The 22,096-nt window shown below is 41.5% G+C and overlaps 1 protein-coding gene across 2 annotated transcripts; it reads left to right on the top strand.

Annotated features, from left to right (window-relative positions):
* Positions 1 to 3,472: 3,472 nt before the first annotated feature.
* On the top strand, positions 3,473 to 10,762 carry LOC147880129 (VAN3-binding protein-like). 2 transcript variants are annotated; one of them, XM_087371496.1, is made up of 8 exons: positions 3,473 to 4,575; positions 4,750 to 4,869; positions 4,997 to 5,068; positions 6,189 to 6,564; positions 6,832 to 7,029; positions 7,115 to 7,164; positions 7,258 to 7,315; positions 10,037 to 10,762. In XM_087371496.1, exons 1-8 carry the CDS (start codon positions 4,198 to 4,200, stop codon positions 10,237 to 10,239), a joined length of 1,455 nt encoding a protein of 484 aa, XP_087227622.1. In that variant the 5' UTR covers positions 3,473 to 4,197; the 3' UTR covers positions 10,240 to 10,762. The 2 variants fall into 2 exon arrangements, with proteins under 2 accessions (XP_087227622.1, XP_087227624.1); XM_087371498.1 differs by having other exon boundaries at positions 3,473 to 4,566.
* Positions 10,763 to 22,096: the final 11,334 nt, after the last annotated feature.

Here is a 22,096-nt window from a genome sequence, read left to right on the forward strand (position 1 = left end):
TCATTTCCGTACAAATAGAGCTTTAACTCTCTCCCTCCCCTCCTCGTCAAACATTGAGTATGACCATGGATACAACAACTTCCATGTAGGAACAAAGGTGCACAAATAAACTCTCTTTCTACCCCCATCTACTGTTGTACTTTCCCCATCTTCGAAGCCTTCCTCATGCACTCGTACACTTTGTGTAACTATGCCCATTTGCTCCAATAGATGTTGGCATTTATCTTTTTTGGGCCTTCCCATCTACCTAATGATTCATGCATCCACAATTACTATTGCATCATACATGATACTCAAAATAGATATTATCATCACTGTATAACAAAGAAGCTGACAACAATAAATTAATGTGTAATGGAAAAGAGGCCTCACTTGGTAAAAACAGTGAGAAAGAGTAAAACTGTAGCTAAATAATGCTATTCTTGGAGTCTAGTCTCACTAATTGGATAGCTTCAAAATCACACAAGATGTTCCTCAAATCTGTAACATTCAACAAAATGTTCACACTTTCTACGGGTGCGTGAATTGCCATTACATTATGGTTACTCATGCGGATCACATTATTCAAGGTGCAGACAGCATATTACAAAGCAAATGGAGAGACATGACGATGCTATCCAAACATTAATTTGCAGGAAATTTTAGCCACTTGCCTTTTTGCACGGGCGTCGCAATTCAAGTGAATAAAAAGAAAGATGAGGGAATCATCAATAGTGCTTGCCTACACCATAGCAAAACGAATTCTGATCAGAGTGAATTAATTGGAAGGGATCGAAGCAATAATTACATTAAGTTTGCTAAGACAAACATTCCACTCAACATACATAAAATCCCATCTGCATCTTACCTTAAAAGTAGGCCATAGAGTTGATTGAGCAGATTTCAAAGAGACTAATGCTCTGAACAAATTGAATGAGCCCTTCAAAAGATCCTCCAGCGTGAGCTTGATAGATCATAGAGTATGAACTAAACTAGTCGAATGAACCCTTCATCTCCCTAAAGATTCTCCCCTGCGTGAGCTTGACATGGCTGTTTTGCAATGAAATATCTACGTTTGAGCTGGAGCCGGCCCTCAAGCCTGGTTGTTGACCTCCTTTTGGGCTGCCGTTTTGCAATGAATACAGCCCCCTTTTCTGTGGAAATTTTTTGTTCGAGATGAAAGGCAAAAGTAAAAGCGAGCGATGGACTATTTGAGTATACCGTGGGCAAGGCCTGGATTGGCGGTTCGATCAATACCTATGGCACTGTGAACTGTAAATTCCAATGGGGTCATGCTCAATCTCTAGCTTCTGTGACTTGCAGAATAGCGATCCATCATCCGTAGCAGCTAGCCATGGTTTACACATCATCCAGCAATGGTTTTGGACTAAAATCAAAGGTCCGTGATGCCCATCTCTATCCAATCTTTGAGGTTAAGTCCACACGCTTCATTCGTTCTTGGATATGGCATACCCTGAGATGGCATTCGTTCTTGGATATGCGGTTGTAATTGGCCATTGCATGGATTTTTTATTGTCTGCAGATTGTCGTTCTTTGCTTTTCCATTCAAAGGTCCCGCATGTAGTATGTGCTCGCGGCTCCACTATAATATATCCTTTGCTTTTACAATGCGCCCTCCATCTTTATCGTTCACCCTTCCGTATGGCCGACATGCTACCTTCTCCCACACTGCACAACATCATTGGCGCTCGACTGTTCCAGAATCTGGGGGCAATTGTTGAGGGGCTATAGAGTCATGCACTGCGGAGCGCGAAAAGAGCAGTGTGTGGACTTAAAACTTAGAAGAATGGGATTCGGGGAAAATGCACGAACTACACGAGACCTTTGATGTAGAACGAATAACATTAAATGATTGAAGTCTCAAAGCATTCGCTGTAGTTCGAAAGACCAATGGGCATACCTTGCATCCATCGTAGGAATATTGCGAACCAGAGAAACCACCTGCTCCCATCACAAGCACCGTTTTATCTGCTTGGAAGTTTGGCGCTGTTATATTTTGAGGAAAATGACAATGATCAGTAATTCCCAAGTCCTGCCGAATGCACACAGAGATTAGAAAAAATTATCATGGTCGTCGGCAAGGCAGACCTAATGCCAATCACTTCCTTTCTAGTCATACCTATTATCCATCACTGTCGAGAAAAGAAACTCAAAAGCAAAGCTGCTGAGCCATGGGCGTTTGTTAGGGGAAAGAAAACAAACCATGTGAGCTTTGAAGCATCGACTCAAGCCCTGAAGTCGAATGTTGAAACCGATTGTGCCTTGCTCAGATTTTTGGGAAGATTTGTAGCCCGCGGGGCGTAAGGCGACTCTGTTGATGAAGCAAATAGGGCACAAAAGAGAGCTGATGCATAGAAGCCATGGTTTCCAAACATACGACCACAGAGTTCAGTTCGTGCAAACCTTTGAGCTAGGGACAAGACTCAGTCAAAGACCTCCCTGCTCTGCACTATTGAATGCGTTTCCCCCTAGTTTGAGGGCATAGCATTGAGCAGTCCATTAAACGTTCACTCAATCCATGGCGCTTCAATCAATCCATGGCTTCCTTTCACTTCTTGTGGAAAAAAGAATGATGCCCATTGCCTCTTAAGCAACCTTGGTCAGGGTCCAGGTACAAGAAATAGGGGAAGCACAAGGAAAAGATGGCGCTTCAAAATTCACAGCAAGAAAGAGAGTGTACCAGTAACCACTACCCACAAAAAGTTTGAACACGGCTTAAGGAGCTATTAACTACCCACAACTTCCTGCAATCATCAACTTGACAGCTTGAGCCAATGATTTTTAATTTCTTTATTTATTTTATATTATTAATAATTTTTAAATTTTAAACTTTTGAAGGTCAAAAATATGTTCGCTCTTCTTTCGAAGGCCTATAATAAGTGAGTCCTTCTTTTGAAACATAAAAATAATAATGCCCTAAGGATAACTTAAACATGATAATTTCATTTGAATGTTAAAAAAATTACCTCCTTGTGAGTTGAAGGATAATTTCAAAAATCACGATTCTTTTGAATGGCTTAAAGAAATTTACCCGTCTCTATAAGGGTAAACCGCCCTTTGAAGGGTGTTGCAACCTTCAAATTTGAGGGCCGAAAGGGAGAACTAATAACTATTATTAGTAAAGAATTACAATGAATTATATTGTGTGCGTGGTGATGGCGTTGGTGGGAACTGTGGAGGGGATGATGAGCGAGCCGATGGCCAGAGGTAAAGGAACAAGCTAAAAGAGAGGGCATTGGAGAGCGGAGAGATGAATGCTCATGCAGGCAGCGTGCGTGTTGCAAAAGTTGAATTGAGGTGAAAGGAGCAAGTCGCGGTTGGAAAGGTGATGATGTTTGGTAGAGGGGGGATGCGAGGTTCCGGCGACGGAAGGCCAAGAGGCAGGCGCGGTTGAGGGAAGAAATGGAGGAATGAAGCTGTTGAGGAAGGAAAGGTGGGATGAAAGCTTGCGGAAGAAAATGAGATCTGACCCCCCCTCAGGACTCACGAGCCAGGCAATCGGCACCTTGCAAGAGCCGACGCACCAGAAAAGCTCTGTAAAAGCTTCAGTTTTCATCTTTGCGTTGAGTTCTTTCTCGACTTCCCAGCAATTTGTCTGTGCACGGCGGCTTCCTGTCCCCCCTTTCCTCTTCTTGCTTCCTTTTCCCATTTCCCCACCCCATACCTTGCCGCCGATCTGCATGCACGCAGCAACACATCTCCTCTCTTCGTCTCAGCTTCTTTCTGCCTCTCGCAATTTGCACGTACCAGCCGCTGCTCAATTCCTCCTCCGGTTCCCAAGAACGGGCAGAGAATCATTCCAGAGCACGATCTCAGGTCCAGCGACACCAGCCTGAGATGACGGGGTCGCTGCCTACTCCATAGCGCACCACGACAAAAGCTACCGTACGGATTTGCGAAGCATATCATTGTCTCCTACTATCTTGCTCGTCTCTCTCTCTCTCTCTCTCTCTCGTAGACTTCGTTTCGTGGACGGGAGTTTCGCGTCTCCTTCAGCAACTCGCGCTGCAGAGGTGTTTCAGAAGTTGAGCTGCGCCTTCTTCACGAATCACGTCGTTAGGCCTTCACCGTCTTGCGCAGTACTGCGATGGCCACTTACCCACCCCAGCCATAGCCTCGAACGGTCAAATTTCTTCTTGTGCTCCACCACCTCCCGCGCATGCTTTCCAGCTTCCTGCTATACCCTCTACCTTCGAGATGAAGTCTGCAAGCAGCAGTCCCTTGGGGATGTTCAATTCCACGACTCAAGAATCTATGTTCGCAGACTCTGTCGGTTTCCCTCGGAGCAGTTCTTCGCAGCCTTTAGAAAACATCCAAGAGGACGTCCCCATGTGTTTACCTCTTACGCTGGCGTACCCTCCTCCAGAAACGCCACAAGAGCCCATGGAATTCCTTTCACGCTCGTGGAGCATTTCGGCCCTAGAGGTGGCCAAGGCTCTGAACCCGTGCGATGCTCGAAGGAGAACAGAGGGTGACAAACAAGTGGCGGAAGGGCCTGCTCTCGTCAGTGCGCCGTTCACATTCGCTTCGGCGACGACTGCTCAGCTTGTTATGGAGCGTATCATGGTACAGTCGGTAAGATCGAGCTGTCGCGGTTGACCGTTGCGTTTGTCTGTGGAATTTCGAGCTCTCGCACAAATGGGCCTGGTGTCACCTTGACTTTGTTGACGAGGATTCATGATTTTTCCGTGCTTTTGGAGCTCGTCGATCCGATGAGATAAATATATTTTTTTGTCGTTACATTCACAGGATATATCCCCTTTCACATCTAGGAGAAATTCTCACAGCAGCGGCCCTCTGAACTTCGTTGGAAATTATCCCGTTGGAGCAAGCCCCCCTCTGTCCCCCAAACAAACAGACGAACTTACGGTACAAATAAGCCACAGATTTCTGCTTACATCAGTTTATCGTGACGGCCTTTCAAAGTTTCGTACCTAATGCCCCCAATGTATGCTTTATGGTATCGGTGAACTGATGCTACATGCTTTGGGTCCAGACGTGGCTGTTGCTGCAACAAAAGATTCATCGAGAACTTGGCTCCGCTGAGCATCATCTTCCAAGCAACAGGGTATGGACTTTTTAACTTTCCTTGCCATTTTTTGTAAGTGCATTTCTTGCAAAATGATTGATCCGGATGGCGCACGCACGTAGAAGTCAAACGGCATTTTTTACTCTTCGGCTGAGCGAATGTACTCCTTTTTTGGTATTGCCTGCAAATGAGATACTGTTGTTTGTTAAACGTTGCGCAGTCCAAGGCATCTGGGCGTGCTCTGCTGAGCAAATGTTTTGTCATTTTCGGTGTCGCCTGAAGATGAGAGACGGTTGTTTGTTAAACATGTGTACACATGTCCCCGGGGAAGCGTCCATAGAATAGACAGTCAAACAACATTTCTGCCCTCTTGCACTATCCCTATTTATTGCAAAATTATTTTTTTATGGTTTAAGGTTTGCTGTCATGCAATGCCAATGCATTTAAGAGCTGCTGCTGGTGTGCACTGCAAGTTGATTGTGGATTGGAAATTGCTGTTGTAATCAAAACCGAAGTAGTTGTTCCAGCGATTTTTTGGAGTAATTGTTCTAATGCCTGTATTTGTTTGCACCAAGTAGTCAGTATGTAGGTTTGTTGTATCACCATGTGACCTGATCAAAAGCATCTTTTATCTATTGTTAAGAGTTTTGATCTTGTCTTCATTCTAATAAACTCTGTTAGCAAGCTTTAGATTCGTTCACAACCTTTCAATTTCTGCTTTGAGAGCTAGACAATGGAGTAATCAATCGATGCTGTTTTCCACTGGTTTGGAATGATCTGTGCTTTTCCTGCTGGTTGCCTTTGTAAGCCCTTGAAATCAATGCAAGGTGGGGTTTGCAAATGTCATATCGTCAAAAGCTTTCCAAGTTTTCTGCAAGTTCCAGGTGGACTTGTTTAACAGTGACTGAGAAGTTGTCTACATTCGGTACTAGATCTATCATTTTGTGTATGGAAAACCCTAGGTGACTTTATTTGATAGCAAGCACCTTTGGGTCATGGTGGCTTTGTCATTTGAGAGCCATCTGGCACTTTCTATGATACTTGTGCTTGGATTTGATTCCCTTCTTTTTTCATCAGAGACCTTGGCTATGTTGCTTCCCCTGGCGCACACCTCTTTCCCTCTGAAAATTGATTCCTTGCATTGATGGGTGATTGCCAGTTCTGTCGGAGCTTTAGTGGGGTGAGGACTCCGCTGCGAGGAATGTCCATGAAAAGATGGTTGAAAGATTTGAAAGAAAAGAAGAAAGAGGTGACTCGTGCACACAATGCGCAGGTGCATGCGGCAGTGTCTGTTGCTGGTGTTGCTGCAGCTATAGCTGCAATTGCAGCTGCAACCGCTACCACTTCAAGTGACGATGGTCAAACGAAGACAAGCATGGCAGTTGCCTCTGCGGCGGCTCTTGTGGCAGCTCAATGTGTAGAAGTGGCAGAGAGCATGGGGGCTGATCGTGAACAAATGTCCTCTGTTGTAAGCTCTGCTGTCAGTGTGAAGACATCTGGTGATGTCACAACTTTGACTGCAGCTGCGGCCACTGGTATGCTTTTAAATTCAGTAGTCAGCCATTTAAAGTCACAAAGCTCTGACTGTCAATTTGCCCCAGAACTGCTATCGCTGGTTTTTCTGGTCAGCAAACTTGACACAAATTGAATGTTCAAGTCCCCTTTCTAGTGGCTACACTTCTTGTTCTATTGCAATGACATATTTTAAGCAATAACATTTGCAGAAAGTAAACAAAGTAATAACATGCTTTCCGTCCCCCAAATACCACCTGATTGATTGAGTTGTGTAAATGTGATGACAGCTTTGCGAGGGGCTGCCACACTAAAGGCTAGAACCTTCAGGGATGCTCGTAGTCATGCCACCGTCATACCTTATGAGAAAGGTGGCAATACTGTGATAAGATTCAGTGGAGAATTGGCATCAGAGGACAGTGAAGCAGAATGCTGCAATCAGGATTCTCTAAGGAAAGGATGTGAATTTCTCAAGCGTACAAGGAAGGGTAAGAATCTGACAGTTTTGATACTGCAGAGGTTGCAGGACGAACGGGTGCTAAATAAATGGACATTTTTTTGACAATCGAACAGGGGAATTGCATTGGAGGACACTCTTTGTTTATCTCAACAAGCATTCTCAGGTAGCTATATTCCTTAGGTAACTCTTCTTCAGTAACTTTTGTTGGAAGTCCTACGTGTTTCATTAACACCATTTGTTCTCTTATGTTATCCAGGTCATTGTAAAGTCACAGAGCAAATACATGGGTGGCTCCATTACTAAAACCAAAAAACGTAAGTGTGGAATGTACTGATTTTGTATGGAAGTTCTCAATGTAGTTCTGAGATCCTGTTGCATGTGGTTGTCTGTATTATTAGTAATAATTAAGCTTTTGTAACATGTGTACTGGCCATCTTCACTATGCTTGCATTGCCGAAAATGTATGCACATGTTTTTTTGCTGATAGGTTTTGAATGAGATTAATTCAATGGCAGACTATGTCCCTTTCTATCAGCATCTCTTTGACTGTTTTCTTGTCCCAGGATCATTTAGAGTAATTCCACCTATTTATTGTTGTAACAACTTGTGGGGTTTGGCCAAAGAATGATTTGATGGAAAAGCTTGGTCTTAAGCAAAGGTGTGTAAAAATGAGGTTGATGCTCTGCATTGCTTGTTCGTAGAGCTGGATTCCATGTGTTGTATAGATTATGTTGACATCACTATTGTAGGGCTGAAACTATATGCTAAATTTTCAAATTAAAGAATGTGTATAACAGAAATTGTAATAAGGACATATGGACGTCTGCTAGCTGTACATCAATGTAGATGAGTTATGTGGTCTGCCAAGTTTGTTTCCTCCAATGCACGTTGTTGGAGGCTGTTTTAAAAGTAACAATATTGTGAGATGCACTTCTCTTTAAGTTATATGATAGATGCGAGAAGGGCACAGGGAGGATTGTTCATGGCTTGTTGAAACGGCACAAGAATAGATTGCCACATGATCAAGGTTAAGCTTTTGTTCTACTGGTAAAGGGAGGGTCAGTGATCATTTTTTCAATAATGATTTTGAATTTATTTTCTTGCTAGTCAGCTGCAGGTTGCAAAAGTTTGTAGTGCAAGAAAAGAGGATGGACTTACATTTGGCAAACCTCAAGTCAAAAGTATAGATAAGATTATTTGGGTATATATAAGGTTATTTGGGTACCCAATGATGATAGGTGTGTTCATTCGATCTGCATCTAAGTGCATCTCCCTATGTATGTTGAGGATCAGAGAATGTAAAATCCTTGGAATGAGTTGGGGAGGTGTCAATCTATGTCTGTGAAGCATGTTGGTGATCATAAATATAGAACTGCTGAAATGAGTTGGGGGAGGGGTGCCAGTTTTTGTCTCTGAAACATGTCCATGATTGCCAAGTGGTTGGCCTGCCACCAGTCCACGGCATGCTCGTTCGTAGGCATGGTGCTCTCTCATTTGTTGATCCCTCTTACTGACATTGATGTGTTACCTTCTACAACTTGACATTTCTTTCTGACAGATTTTGCCATGCCTTCCCATGTCTCGTACTAATATTCTTTGCATGAAGTTTTTTAATCAACTTCTTGGTGTTATATTGAGCTCCTTATAACTTGCTAATGGCTTCTTTGCGCTGGGCTTAAGTTAACAAGGTGAACCTTGCGTGGCCCATTCTTTCATAATCTCTTTTTCAGTGACTTCTCTTCGTCTGCCAGCTGATTTCCATGCCCTTCTAGATTGTACCAGCTATTGCATGGTTTTCTTATGGATCTACCCTTAATTCTTGTCGTGTGTATGACTTCTGTCATTTGTTTGCTCATCTCTTCATGGCTGTAACTTTCCAATCAGATGTTGTCGAAACTCTCTAACACATCTGCACATGTATGATTCTTTGCAACAAGGTGGCATCCTATATTGAGTCTGGTATGCCGTCTATTGAGAGTGATATCATCCTGTGGTTTGATCCCATCTCCAACGATCAGTTTTCTTATAATGGCTTTTGTGTGAGTTGATTATGGGGTATTCGGATCTTTTTGGGGTTATGTATCTGAGGTTCTCCAGGTTGAAAAGATTAATGGTTATGCTCATATGTAAGTTCCAAGAGTCACAGGGTATGAGCAAATACTTCTTCATCATCTTTGTTATTCTCTTTCATCCAATCTGGATCTTTTGCTTGGTATTATTGTGAGTCCTGGCCCATGAGTGCTTGTTTTAAGCTTGCATGGCATTTTTTTTTTTCATGAAAGAGACTTCTATTAAGTATGAAAAAAACCCGCGAGAGCAAGCTCAATGCGGAAATACATCATGCTGGACATGAGAAAAAACACTCTAGAAGAGTAAGTTTCCCCCCAGCTCAGGTTGAGTTTTTGCTAAGGTTGAGGCTGAAAATGCCACCTCAACCCTGATGTAGTCTCTGAGAAAAAAGAGGAGCCCCTCCATTCCGAATGGAATATAACTCTCCTGGAAGAGGCTGCCCTGGAGGACCCTTGCATGCTCGCCCAACTGGCCATCAGAGTGTGAATGGTATCAGCCCAAATACTGGCCAAGGTATGAGAAGGGTGAGCTTGCATAGCACTCGAATCTCCAGCTAGAATAATTGTATGCTCTCAAGAAGAATCTTGAATGTCATTTCTGAAATGCAGAAATGCTCCAAATAGCTTTATAGATGAGGCATTGTGAAGGGGTAAAATAGCAAGCTGGCATCTCTTTCTCTCTTTCCCTACTAGAGCTTGTTCCGAAGCCCTCTATGGCTTTCAGTGACTGGTCTAGGACCCACCTTCCATGTTTTGTAATGTGCTTGTGCTTGTGTGCAGGCGCGCACGTGCGTGCGTGTGTGTGTGTGTGAGAGAGAGAGAGAGAGAGAGAGAGAGAGAGAGAGTCTTTGTTTTCACACATTTGATTTTTTAACAGTCATTGATTGAAAAAATCCTTTTTAATCACATTCCTGCCTGTTATGGGAGACACCTTTTCTACTGCCTAAAGTTATGTTCTGTAAACAGGTATAGTCTTGGATGTTTATGATGACATTCCTGCCTGGCCTGGGAGGGATATTCTTGACAATGGAGAGGAAAGGCGATATTTTGGCATAAGGACAGATCATGGAGTTACAGAACTAGAGTGTAGAAATGAGGCTGATCACCGATTGTGGACAGAAGGCATATCTCGTTTGCTCTCTCTTTCGCAGCACCAGAAGCAAACGTAAAGCAAATGTGACTCAAGCTCCCATTATGGGATTAAAGCTCGATTAAAGCTTCTTATGTTCGCAAGCTGAAAGTGAGATGCGCTGAAATGTCAAGGGTCTGAGCTTCGTCGAAATATAGTCCAAACTCCACTCTTATTTGGAGTATTTTCAGAATTCCAATTGAGAACAAATGGCAAATTGGGGGCAGCAAACTCGCTGATCTGCAGTTCTAGCTTGGGGGATGCTCTTCTGTCTCTTACATCGTTGAAATGGACTCTACATTATGTCCATAAAATTACACTTTGACGAAGTTGTGAGGCTAATGAAGTTCTCAGAAAGAGACGGATTTATGAAATGCAGATTGCAGACCATGGCTATATCATGTACTTAAAAGCTCTTAGAAGTCATTTTGTCCAAGGTTATCTAGGTCTTGATTCACCGCAGCAATGCATGTATATAACAAAAGATATTCATGTAAGGTTTCCTTTTAGCGATTGTTACATTTCAGTCAGTGAGTTGTAAGAGTTATTTTTGAATGTCAGATTGGGAGAAATGCCTCTCTATTTCAGATTTCAGTGTAACCTTTACTATGTACATGATTGACATGCAATGTGCAGCTTACGTTAATTAACAATGCTAAAGCCTTTAGATCTGCAAGATAGTTTTGAGGGTAGATTGCATGCAGAGAAGAAGGCATCGCAGTGGACCTAAGCCTTGGAAAAATTGTGATACTAGAGATTGAGGTGGTTCCTAGCCCCCTATGACATACACACACAGATTTTTGGTGGCTGCTTTGTTCATTTTGGCCTTGGTTTTCGGCCAAGCCTATTCGAAGGAGACCATGAGGACCTCCCACGTTTTTTAACAATCATGTTGCACACATTCTCATCCCGAGAGAAGAGGAAGGAGAAACAGGCCACACCACTTGATAATAGAAAGGGAGATTCCATGGAACCAATCCCATGCCATCAATGGTCTTCTTTCCAAAAGTAGATCATTATCCTTTTGGACCTCTGTGACACACTTCACTTGGAAACCTTGTAACTATAAGAACTTGAATGGGTGAGCTAGAAGTGTGGAATTCGGCCCAACTTTTGATCTTCTCTATTCAAGCCCATTTCATTGCATACAATGACATACATGGATGGCACCACTATCTATTTAGAAATAGATTTGGACTAGTCTTAGATTTCTTGGCCCATGTTGATCAATGGTGCATGGCAACCCTTTTACTTGAGGCCTACCAACATAGACATCGAAGCTCTTCAGCCTAAGAGGATGTAGAAGAACAAAGGGAAGATGCTTGCTCAAGGTCAATCCTCCATGCTGCACAAGAACCCCCCCCCTGAGATTTGGAGGATTGACCTTGAGCAACCACCTTCCCTTTGTTCTTCTACATGCTCAACAAGAAAAGAGTTTGGAAGAGAACCTATATGTATAGCAAAAATAGAATATATATTGAGGTAGATATTAAGTACAAAAAAATGCCAATAACATGTACCAACACCTTCAACAAATAGCCGCCAAGGTAAGCTACCAAAAGGTGATTTTGTTTGCTACACTCTCTCATCACAAGTAAACTCTCTCTATTCTAGTTGGATGGTAGCCTCATCCCATCCCCCTACTAATACATCTACTACCCCTATACATCTTGGGGTATCAAGCCCTTAAGTTCTCCTTATTTGGTGGCTTAAGGGCGGATTGTCCATATTCACCACTAGAGGACTTGTCGGAGTCCATCCAAAAGAAGATCACAAACTTCTTCCACCTGGGAGATCTAGACCAGGGGCCACACGGGACAAGGCACAGTCAAGATCCAGAGAGCACATCATGATAGTCTCGCCCTTATGTTGACACACACATGATGACAATAATATTTCCTCCTTATTGTTTGACTTTGGAAGACTGACAACCATAGTGATGGGTGGCACTCACCAGACAATGTGCTACGTTTGAAGACTATAGAGGAGGAGACCATGGCCTACATGGACTTACTCGATTGAGGACCAATAACATCCTATGCTAACTTCCTTTCTTTAGGATGCCAACCTTGACTAGAGCTATTGTTAATTGTCAAGATCATATCCGCTATCCTCAACTAACCAATGAATTTGGTTCCCTAGATAGCATACAGAGGTTCTAACACTCTGATGGTTGGAAAATTTAGCTTGGTGAGAGAGGAAGAATAGGGACAATGCCCCAAGATGACGGATCCAGAGAGCACACCATGGCAGTCTCGCCCTTACGAGACCTTGGGTGTGGATGCCCACTTTGGCATCTCCACTCCTTAGCTTTTATTTATTTGGTTTTCTTCACTCTCATAGACCCTCTCTCTCTCTCTCTCTCTCTCGACTTGTACTCTCTCTCTCTCTCTCTCTCTCTCTCTCTCTCTCCACCTATACACAAACCCTTATACTCAGTCATTGTAACCCTATCAACACCCACCCCCTATGCAAAGACATTCAAACGAAGGATCATCTCACACCTATAGGAGTAAATCTATTATTTGCAACAAGAAATCAGAGAGATCAAACTTCAACTTGCAGCTCTTGGGAGGAAAGTGCAGGATATGGAGAGCAACAGAAAGCAAGAAATTATTATAGAGGTCATACAAAATGCAATGCATCTCCACCGGCACCAACACTTGTCTCCACAGTTAAGGATATGGTTTCAAATCAAGTGAGCTCAATCGAGCAAGAAATGGTTGCTGATTCAAATCAAGTGGGCTCAATCAAGCAGGAAGTGGTTGTTTATTGCAACAACAAACTCAATAGAGCATATCTCTATATGGAAGTAAAAGAGCAAGAAGTGAGAGCATGGAATAAGACAATCTTGCATATTGGGGGATTAAAAAATGGTTGCCTTCATGATGATGAGGAGAAAGACATTGATGGCATAATCATATGTTTTAAGAAGCAAATGTCTATTTAAGAGGGAAGGTAGGCAGAGATATGATCCTCTGACAAACGCATAGACTGACGGTACAAAGATTTGAATATCTAAGGAGCTCCGATCCAGCTCAAACAAAGAAGCAATGAACTTACCAAAGTATAGGAAGCATGGAAGGCAGGCAAATGGGCGGTTTATCAAGATGGGCAAGCACTGATCAGAGACTTCAAATCCAAACCCAAAGACTCTCAGTCTTAAACTGATGTTACAAAGGCCATCCTATGATAGTATTAGATTCTAACTATGCCATATAATAACTTGAGAGGAGCTAGCCTTGTGCCCTCCCTCGACTCTCTAGGTACCTAGATGTAGTAAGTCACTTTTTGGTATACTTTGTCTAATAGTTGCGTGCGGTCTTTTGCAGACATTAATAGATCCTCTTCTTCTGCCCCTCTCTCTCTCTCTCTCTCTCTCTCTCTCTCTCTCTACTCTTGAGGGGCCCTTGAGCTGCTAGTGCTATATAGCTTCATGCATCATCGACCCCCTCTTAGATTAACCCCTTTACCAGCTTCTAGATGATCATCACAGAATTGCCAACTCCCATCTCCTCCATGAGCTCAGAGATTTCTTGTGTATTGCTTTATTTATGATTATGGCAATTTTGTACTCATCATGGGTGTTGTTGCCTGCTTAGAGGCTTCACCCTTTCATCTCATTGTATCAGGTTCTTTCAGTCTCATAAACCATCTTTTGAAGCTTTATAAACTCTCTCTCTCTCTCTCTCTCTCTCTCTCTCTACCCTTGAGACACCTCCTCTTCTCCAACCCTTCCTGCTCCTAGCTGGATTCACCACGATCACCCACCTTGGGGCATAGGTTACAAAAATTGGGACTCGATTAACATAGGTGTCTTTCAACAACCACAAAGCAACACCATGCCACCAACAATTCGACCACTTGATTCTTGTACATATTGCTACTGGTAGTATCTAGCTTGATTTATCCAGTGTTTTTGCCTCTCTATTCATGTGTGTGCTACTAATAACAATATAGCTTGAGTCTGTACAAACTTCAAAGCTCACATTTGTCATTCCATCATGTCTATATGAACTAGGGGACCTAGCCCTAGCTATTACCAGTAATCTATTACTTTACATAGTTTTATCCTTACAACCATGGTGGAAATGTCTAAAAGTTGTAGAGCTCAATTAATTGAATTGCAAAAGTGCAGGATTGCTAAAGATAGCTCTAGCATGAGTCATATTTGTGATATTGGTTGGTGTTGGTTGTTTTGATGTGGAGTTGGAAGCTTCTAATTTAAGTGAAGTTTAATTCTCCTACCTTATTCCACCTCAAAGTAGAGCTTGCGTCTTTGTTAAGGTCTGCATTTCATTCCATTTCCCATTTCTTTAGTGTAACATCAAGAAACTAGCCAAAGTGGAGACTTCCAAAATAGCACCAAGGGTGCAAACAAAAAGCCAAAAACCTTCATTACCTACATTAGTTAATGTAGTGTCTAATGCTCTAAAGGTAGACTAGTTTATGCTCTTGTAGGAGCAAGTCTTACAGCTGTCCAAGGAAACACTAGAGCTAAAGGATAAGCTTTGCAATCTAGAACATCATTTGTAAGTTGTGGAGTCACACGGCTAAAAAGAGAGAAGTCCAGGGGTTGCCTTGGAAGAATTCCAAAAGGTAATGGATGGTTTTATAAGATCAAAGGTGAAGGATGGTTTCATAAGATTAAAAGGTAATGGATGGTTTCATAAGATCAAAGGTGAAGGAAACAATTGAGGTTTTGGTGAATTCAAAACTTCAAGAAAAAAGGCAACAAGAGAATGTGTCTCTATTTTCTAGGGTTAAGGGAGTAAGATTCATGATAGGTTTCATTAGTAGTTGTGGGAAGAATGGTTTTGATTATCAAGTGGGAAATAGAGGTTCCCAAGCACACAAAACATTTAATTAAGAGAGGATAGGCTTTAAATACTTGGTCGATCAAGGCAACTCAAGTCTGAGGTATGCCCTCCATTGCATCCTGGGGGTCTGCGGGCAACGCCCCCAATAGGGTTTTGTGGGCAGCGCTTCTGATCCAGGTCCGTCATCAGTTCCTTTGCCCCACGGTTTCCCCTTCTCCCCCTTCTGTGCCTCTGCCTCGAGCCCATCTACACCTTCCTGCTATTCACAACGACTCCATGCCTGCGCCGTTGGAAAATCCCCCCCCCCCCCCGGCACAAATTGCCGCCCACAATTCTCTGACCTCCATGCTACTTTCCTTTGACTCACAGGTACTCTACATTTATTACATGTGCCCCCCCCCCCCCCCCCTCCCTCTTCTTCTTTAATTTTTTCAAAGGTTTAAACTTCCCTTTTAAAATCTTAAAATACCCCTTGCCTTTACATTTTCTAGAGCTTTAATCTCTCCCCTTTTTCTTTATATTTTTCAACTCTTCAAAATCCCTCGACTTTTTTATCTCTTTGTTAAACATTTAACATGCCTTTTACCCCCCTTCTTTTTTTCCTTAGTTTTTAATTTAATTTCTTTTTTCAAATTCTTTCTTCTTTCTTTAAAATTCTTTTCTTCCTTTTAACTTCTTTCTTTAAAATTCTAAAATTTCCTTCTTTAAACTTCTTAAATTCTTTGATATTCTTAAAAGTCTTTCTTTAAATTCCTTTGATATTCTTAAAAAGCATTCTTCTTAGAGCAATACTCTGCTTTACTTATATTCCTTTCTCCCCTTACAAAGACACTTTAATCCATTGTTCTTTATCATTGTTCCTTTGCTTTAAAATTCTCCCTCCACATTAAATTTATTTGCACAACTTTCCCCCTTTCCCCCTTTTTTTTCTTTCCAAATTTTTATATAAATTTTCATCTATTTTCACCCAATCTGTCTTGCTTCTTTACAAATAAAACCCCCTCTTCTTATTCATTGTAGCTTTGTGGCAATTTTTATCTTGACCCTGATAACAAGGGAGGGGTGTTTATGAAACTGCCTCTTGAGACACTTCATAGCTCACTTGAGCTATACTGTTTTAATCCATTTACCTTTTAGTTTTTCACCTTTTTAATTAAAATTAAATAAAACTCTTCTATCCCAAACAATCCTCTTAATTGACCAGCTCCCTCTCCTTCCTTGACTTTACATTTAAAACTCTTCCATTCCTTAAATTGGCACTTCTCAATACTTCTAATCATCTTCGGGTAGACAGTAGGTCATCACGCTAGGTGATGACCTATTGTCTCACCTAGTGTGTTGTATCCTATTTACACACACACACACACACACACCTTTTTTTCACTTTTTTCCATGTGTATTACATCTCTTTCCTTTTTACCCCTTAGAAAATAACCCTTTTAAACTGCCTCTCCCCCCCCTCTCACTCCCTCTCTCTCTGTCTAAAAATTTTCCCCCACTCTCTCTAACCCCTCCCCCCTCTCTTTCTCCTAAATTCCCCTTCCTTTCCCAACTTCCCCCCTTTGTTTTCATAATTTTTTCCCATCCCCCCGCCTAACATTTTTTCCCCTTCCCCCTATATTTTTTTCTACTATTCCCTAATTTCTTCCCTCTTTCTTCCCTTTCTTTCCCCTATTTCTCCTAATTCCCACTAATTTTGTTCTCCAATTTTTTACTTTTAATTTTATTACTTTTGTATTCCTCCGCTATTTTTCTCTAATTTTATGCTAATTCCCCTTAATTTTTTTATCTATTCTTCTCCTTCTCTCCAAATTATGTCCCTTTTTTCCCCTAAAATTTCCTAATTTTCTCTAACCCCTCCTGCCCTCCCCTCGCCCTCCCCCTTTCTCCCAACTGCCCCCAATTTCTTTCTCTAAATCCCCTCTTTTTTTTGTCTAATTTCCCTTATTCTATTTTTCCATATTTCACTTTGATTTTTTTCTAACCCACCTTCTTCCCCTAACTACCTAGCCCAACCAAACCCCTCTTCTCTGCCTAACTACCCCTCTTAAACCCTTTCATCCCCCTCCCCCTTGACCATTCGACTACCTCATAACCTAACTGACTAGCATTCTCGACCTCCTCCACTGTATTTAAAACCCCCCTACTACCCTTCCATCTCACCCCCTCTTTGTCTTACCTCTATCTCGTTAGTGCCTCTGACCCAAGCTCCGTGAGTACCTCTTCCCTGGGGTGTTCCCCTTCTCCCCCGTCTGCGCCTCTACCTCAAGCCGATCTACACCTTCCTACTATTCACAACTACTCCATGCTTGTGCCGTTCGGAAAATCCCCCCCCACATACTGCTGCCCACAATTCTCTGACCTCCGTGCTACCCTCCTTTGACTCACAAGTACTCTACATTTGTTACACGTGCGCCCCCCCCCCCCCCCCCTTTTCTTCTTTAAAATTTTCAAAGGTTTAAACCCCCTTTTAAAATCTTAAAATACCCCTTTACATATTCTAAAGGTTTAATATCTCCCCCTTTTTCTTTACATTTTTCAACTCTTCGAAATCCCTCAACTTTTTTCTCTCTTTGTTGAACATTTAACATGCCTTTTCCCCCCTTCTTTTGCTCCTTAGTTTTTAATTTAATTTCTTTTTAAAAATTCTTTCTTCTTTCTTTAAAATTCTTTTCGTCCTTTTAACTTCTTTCTTTAAAATTCTAAAATTTTCATCTTTAAACTTCTTAATTTCTTTCTTTAAATTCCTTTGATATTCTTAAAAATCATTCTTCTTAGAATAATACTCCTTTTTACTTATATTTAGTTCTTTTTTCCCTCTTAAATTCCTTTCTCCCCTTACAAAGACACTTTAATCCATTATTCTTTAACATTGTGCCTTTGCTTTAAAATTCTCCCTCCACATTAAATTTATTTGCACAAATTCACAGTTAACTTTTCCCCTTTCCCCCATTTTGTTCTTTCAAAATTTTGTATAATTTTTCATCTATTTTTACCTAATCTATCTTGCTTCTATACAAATAACCCCCCCTTCTTATTCATTGTAGCTTTATAAGTGTGTAGTTAAGTGGTAATTTTTATTGTGACCCCGATAACAAGGGAGGGGTGTTTATGACACTTGTCTTCCCAACTAAGCTCACGCTGTGGTTCTCACCACGTTTTCTTGTTGGATGGTGGCAGGTATGTAGACTCCCCTCTTCAATAAAAGTGATGCTTGCTATGACTTGTTAACATATAGATGGCCCATCGAAATAGGTGATCACACTAAAGCTTTTCATATTACTTTGGCCAAAAAAGAGACCTACTGAATGCAAGGAGTATGGTATCTCTTGGCTCTAACGGAGAGATTTACCAAGACACTATTCGAGAGCATCTACTTCAATCTTTGGAGAAGTCCGGTACCCTATAAAAGGGGCAGATAGTGCAAAGATGCTTGGTGCTCTGGTCTCATCCTTACTATTGGCCTCAACAAAGGAAATGTTTGAGACCGGAAGTGTGATAGACTCTTTGTATACATTCCTTGAAATGGTTTGGAGCACTACTTGGAGCTTGGGAGATTTTCTATTTACTCCTTGGATTACTTAAAGAAACTAATGGAATTATTTTTGAAAGCCCTCCTGGGTCTATCCACTTAGTAATCCACTAGGTCCATCCACTTATTCATCCACTTAGTCAATTTTTAAAAAAGGATATGTCCTCTAAATCCCACCCTAGTACTGGAGGATATTTATATCTAGATATAGAGTGGGATTCCCTAAGATTATGAAAATGATTCTCAATAAATATAGAGGGAACAATTGTGGGTAGATATGGAAATGTATGGCAGAGGATACTTGTACAACAACTGCCCACATTATTGTGTACTATAGGAGGAGATTAGAGGTGATGGACTTTGGTGAAGGAGTAATGTGCAGTTTTAAGAAAGGGGGATGAATAACTAGGAGAAACTAGCACATCCAATAAAGGAGAGAGAGGGTGAATAGCTTTTCCTATGATCGAGGCAAAAGGACTGCAAGTAGAAGAAGGCCATCCCAGTGCTGGCAGTCATAAATACAAACTTATAGCCCATTTACAAGCACCTAAGTGTGGTGGAAATTTTACCACATACAAAATGATTTCCCATGGCTACCATCCATGGAAAAGCATGCTCCAGGGATCCTCTTCTAGTAATAATGCTCGCAAAGTGACCCACCCCACTCTAGGATGTTTCACCATAGTCTACAATCTTGGCATTTGGCTCCTATACAACTGACGGAGATAAAAAAGTGCACCATGCAGCTCCTGTATAGCTCATGGAGCTCATATCTATGTCGTAGCTCACCCTCACAAGCACGTAACACACATGATTGCTCATGAACGAAGCCAACAATTGAACTTTAGTAGGAGATAGGAAACAAGGACGTTATAAACAGCTCTGCTAATCATTGCGACACTGGTTGCAACAGCGACATCGTACTATGAGTAGGCGGGAGAAGTTAGCTTCTCTATGCTGCATCCTAGCAACACAACACTCTACTAAAGGTGTGCATATGCAATCTTATGTTGAGGGGATGCATAAGGAAGCCCCCACCCACACTTGGCGACATAGGTTTCTAAACACATGAAACGAAACTAATCGTCTTGTCTACAAAGAAGCATGGGCTTTTCTTGTCTACAGAGAAGCATGGTTATCATGCTTTTGCTTCGGGTGACTATGCACATAGATACCTTTGACCTAGAAACTCCACCCTACAAGGCTCACGACTATGTAGATATACTCGTCACATGAGAATAGTCTCAGCAAAACTATGCTATAGAAACACTAGAATGCCCTTATACTATACTGCTGGTGAGCTTTCACTTCAATAGTCCCTTATATAAGAGATACTCCTAAAACTCTATGTGATTCATAAGCATGGGAGCTGCCATGCCCGTCCATCCTATGGTGAGAATCGTCTATCCTTACTAGCAGTGCCTGGGACAAGCAAGGCCCTATTTATTATAGGAAGTTTTGATGCATTCCTCCGATTACCCACGAGGTAGAACTTCATATTAGAACCTCGACTGTGTATTTTACTTTGCTGCCTTCACATTGAGCCACGATCCTCTATCACCAGACTTTGTAGAAACCCCTCTCACGAAATCTATAGTGAGATGATCAACAAACTTCTCATGCCTTCATAGTTATGGGGTCGATCCTTCACAGTTTGAAATGAGCATAGACGCATGCTCCCCCGTCATTTGCTGCCATGTTTCATCGACTACTGGCTCTCGGTTCATGATTAGATTGTCTGTGCCAACATTGCCCTTCGTGTCCCGCTTCTCACCAAGCCTATTTGGAGTTGCAACCCAGCTACCAGTTGCATGTTATCAATTATCTGTGGGCTATTAGTCTGCTTGTCAATGGTAGAATGACGATCATCTATGAACTACTAGGTCATTACCACTTCAGCTACATTTGTCATTACCACTTCAGCTACATTCTTCAGCTATATTTCCCCTCATGAAAACTCAGATAGTAACTAGTCTTTTCATGGTTTGTGTTCAAGTGAGGGGACAACTGGACTTTTCACGGTCTTCACCATCTCATTTTGTTTTTATAAAGTACCAATTCCTACTCAAAGAAATGCGAAAGGACCCGCAGAGAATGAAGCCTTCAAGTGCTTGTGATTTCTCTTCCCATATTAGTTTTCATGTGGGGGCATGTAATCTATTCCAGGATACATTTTGGCCACTGGTATTCTTTAACTTATGGCCTCAAAGTGACGAGCCTTCGTGAAAATACAGATCATGGAGATCTGTGTCCTGTCTTGCTTCCAAACGTTATAAAATTTCATCTTCACTCATTTTATTCTCTCATATAATCTTTCTAGAAGAGGCCCAACCTCTCCTTGATGACTTGACAACTAGACACTGCGAAGGTGCCTAACTGAGGCAATTTTCCATGGGTAATATTTTACTCTTAGGATGGACTTGGCTTACACTTTATACTTTGATTGCCAACATTACACTTTATACTTCATATTTGTATGTCTTTTCCTTGGGGGCTGATTAGTACTTAGATGTTTCAATGCAGGTCTTACCAGCCTTTTAGGGGGTCTCCAAAAAATTTTAATAGCCTGAAACCTTGGACCTGTAACAGTTAGCAAGGATTGTTGGGCTCTTGGACTTATAGGGCTTATGTTAAACCTTTATGGCAAATGCTTAAAAGTGGGTTTTAAGTCATGTATAATACATAGTTTAAGCCCTTTTCATGGTTCCTTTTCAGAGTGAATTTCTTTACCTTATGGGAATTTATTTGGGATTTTATCAAGAGAAGTCAACAATATAGCATGATTTTAAGTGCGGAATGATGAAAAGGACATATAGCATGGAGGTTGTCCTTTAATTTTGACCCTCTCAAGAATCTTCTCTCACTTTGATATGTGCATAAATTTAATTGTGATATTGATAACTAGAAAATGCCAATAGGAGATCAAGGAAAGGGAGGGTGTATTTGGATTTTTCAACCTTGGGAATTCCCTTGGACTTGGTTAGAACTCCCAAATTTATGATTTACTTGAGATTCCTACTTATTACTTAGATTTCATTAACATTTTATGAGCATTTTTTAAACTCTTTAATTGCCAACCTCGGATTACTGTTGAATAGTAGAATGCCAAGATTTGACTGTGCTAATCTAGATTGAGTGACACGGATAACAACTGTGCGCTAGAATTGAAGCCTAGGACTCCCGTAGATTAAATGAATTGTTTTAACTTTCATTTGGTTGTGATGGTGCTAGGTGAGTGAGCATACCTCTCCATCGGGTTCGCATTGAAAAATCTAAGGCTTGAAGATACGTTTTTGGCAACTTCAAGGAGTACTCTACGGTGGATTATCTCCAACATTGATAAATAGGATTGGAATTTCTATTGGAGACTAGTCATGAGTATTGTTGTACTTTTGCAATTTACTAACATGAATGTGAGTATGTAAATTAACTCCCACTTTGAGACTTTGTCAAAGGGGCGGCATAGTAGTGGATTATTCTTACTTATGCGGGGTCAAGGGCAATGGTATATGGTTATATTTGGTTTACTAGTACATTGAGAATTG

Source organism: Dipteris shenzhenensis, chromosome 33 (genome assembly GCF_047967505.1).
Source record: "Dipteris shenzhenensis isolate YYH24624 ecotype China chromosome 33, Dip_SZ_1.0, whole genome shotgun sequence".
NCBI classification, from domain to species: domain Eukaryota; kingdom Viridiplantae; phylum Streptophyta; class Polypodiopsida; order Gleicheniales; family Dipteridaceae; genus Dipteris; species Dipteris shenzhenensis.

Bases quoted from the DNA above. Each gene is read 5' to 3' on its own strand.
- LOC147880129 (XM_087371496.1), top strand. From the start codon at position 4,198: ATGAAGTCTGCAAGCAGCAGTCCCTTGGGGATGTTCAATTCCACGACT. The intron at 4,870-4,996 runs GTACAAATAAGC...CTTTGGGTCCAG, and splicing joins AACAAACAGACGAACTTACG to ACGTGGCTGTTGCTGCAACA. The intron at 7,030-7,114 runs GTAAGAATCTGA...ACAATCGAACAG, and splicing joins TCTCAAGCGTACAAGGAAGG to GGGAATTGCATTGGAGGACA.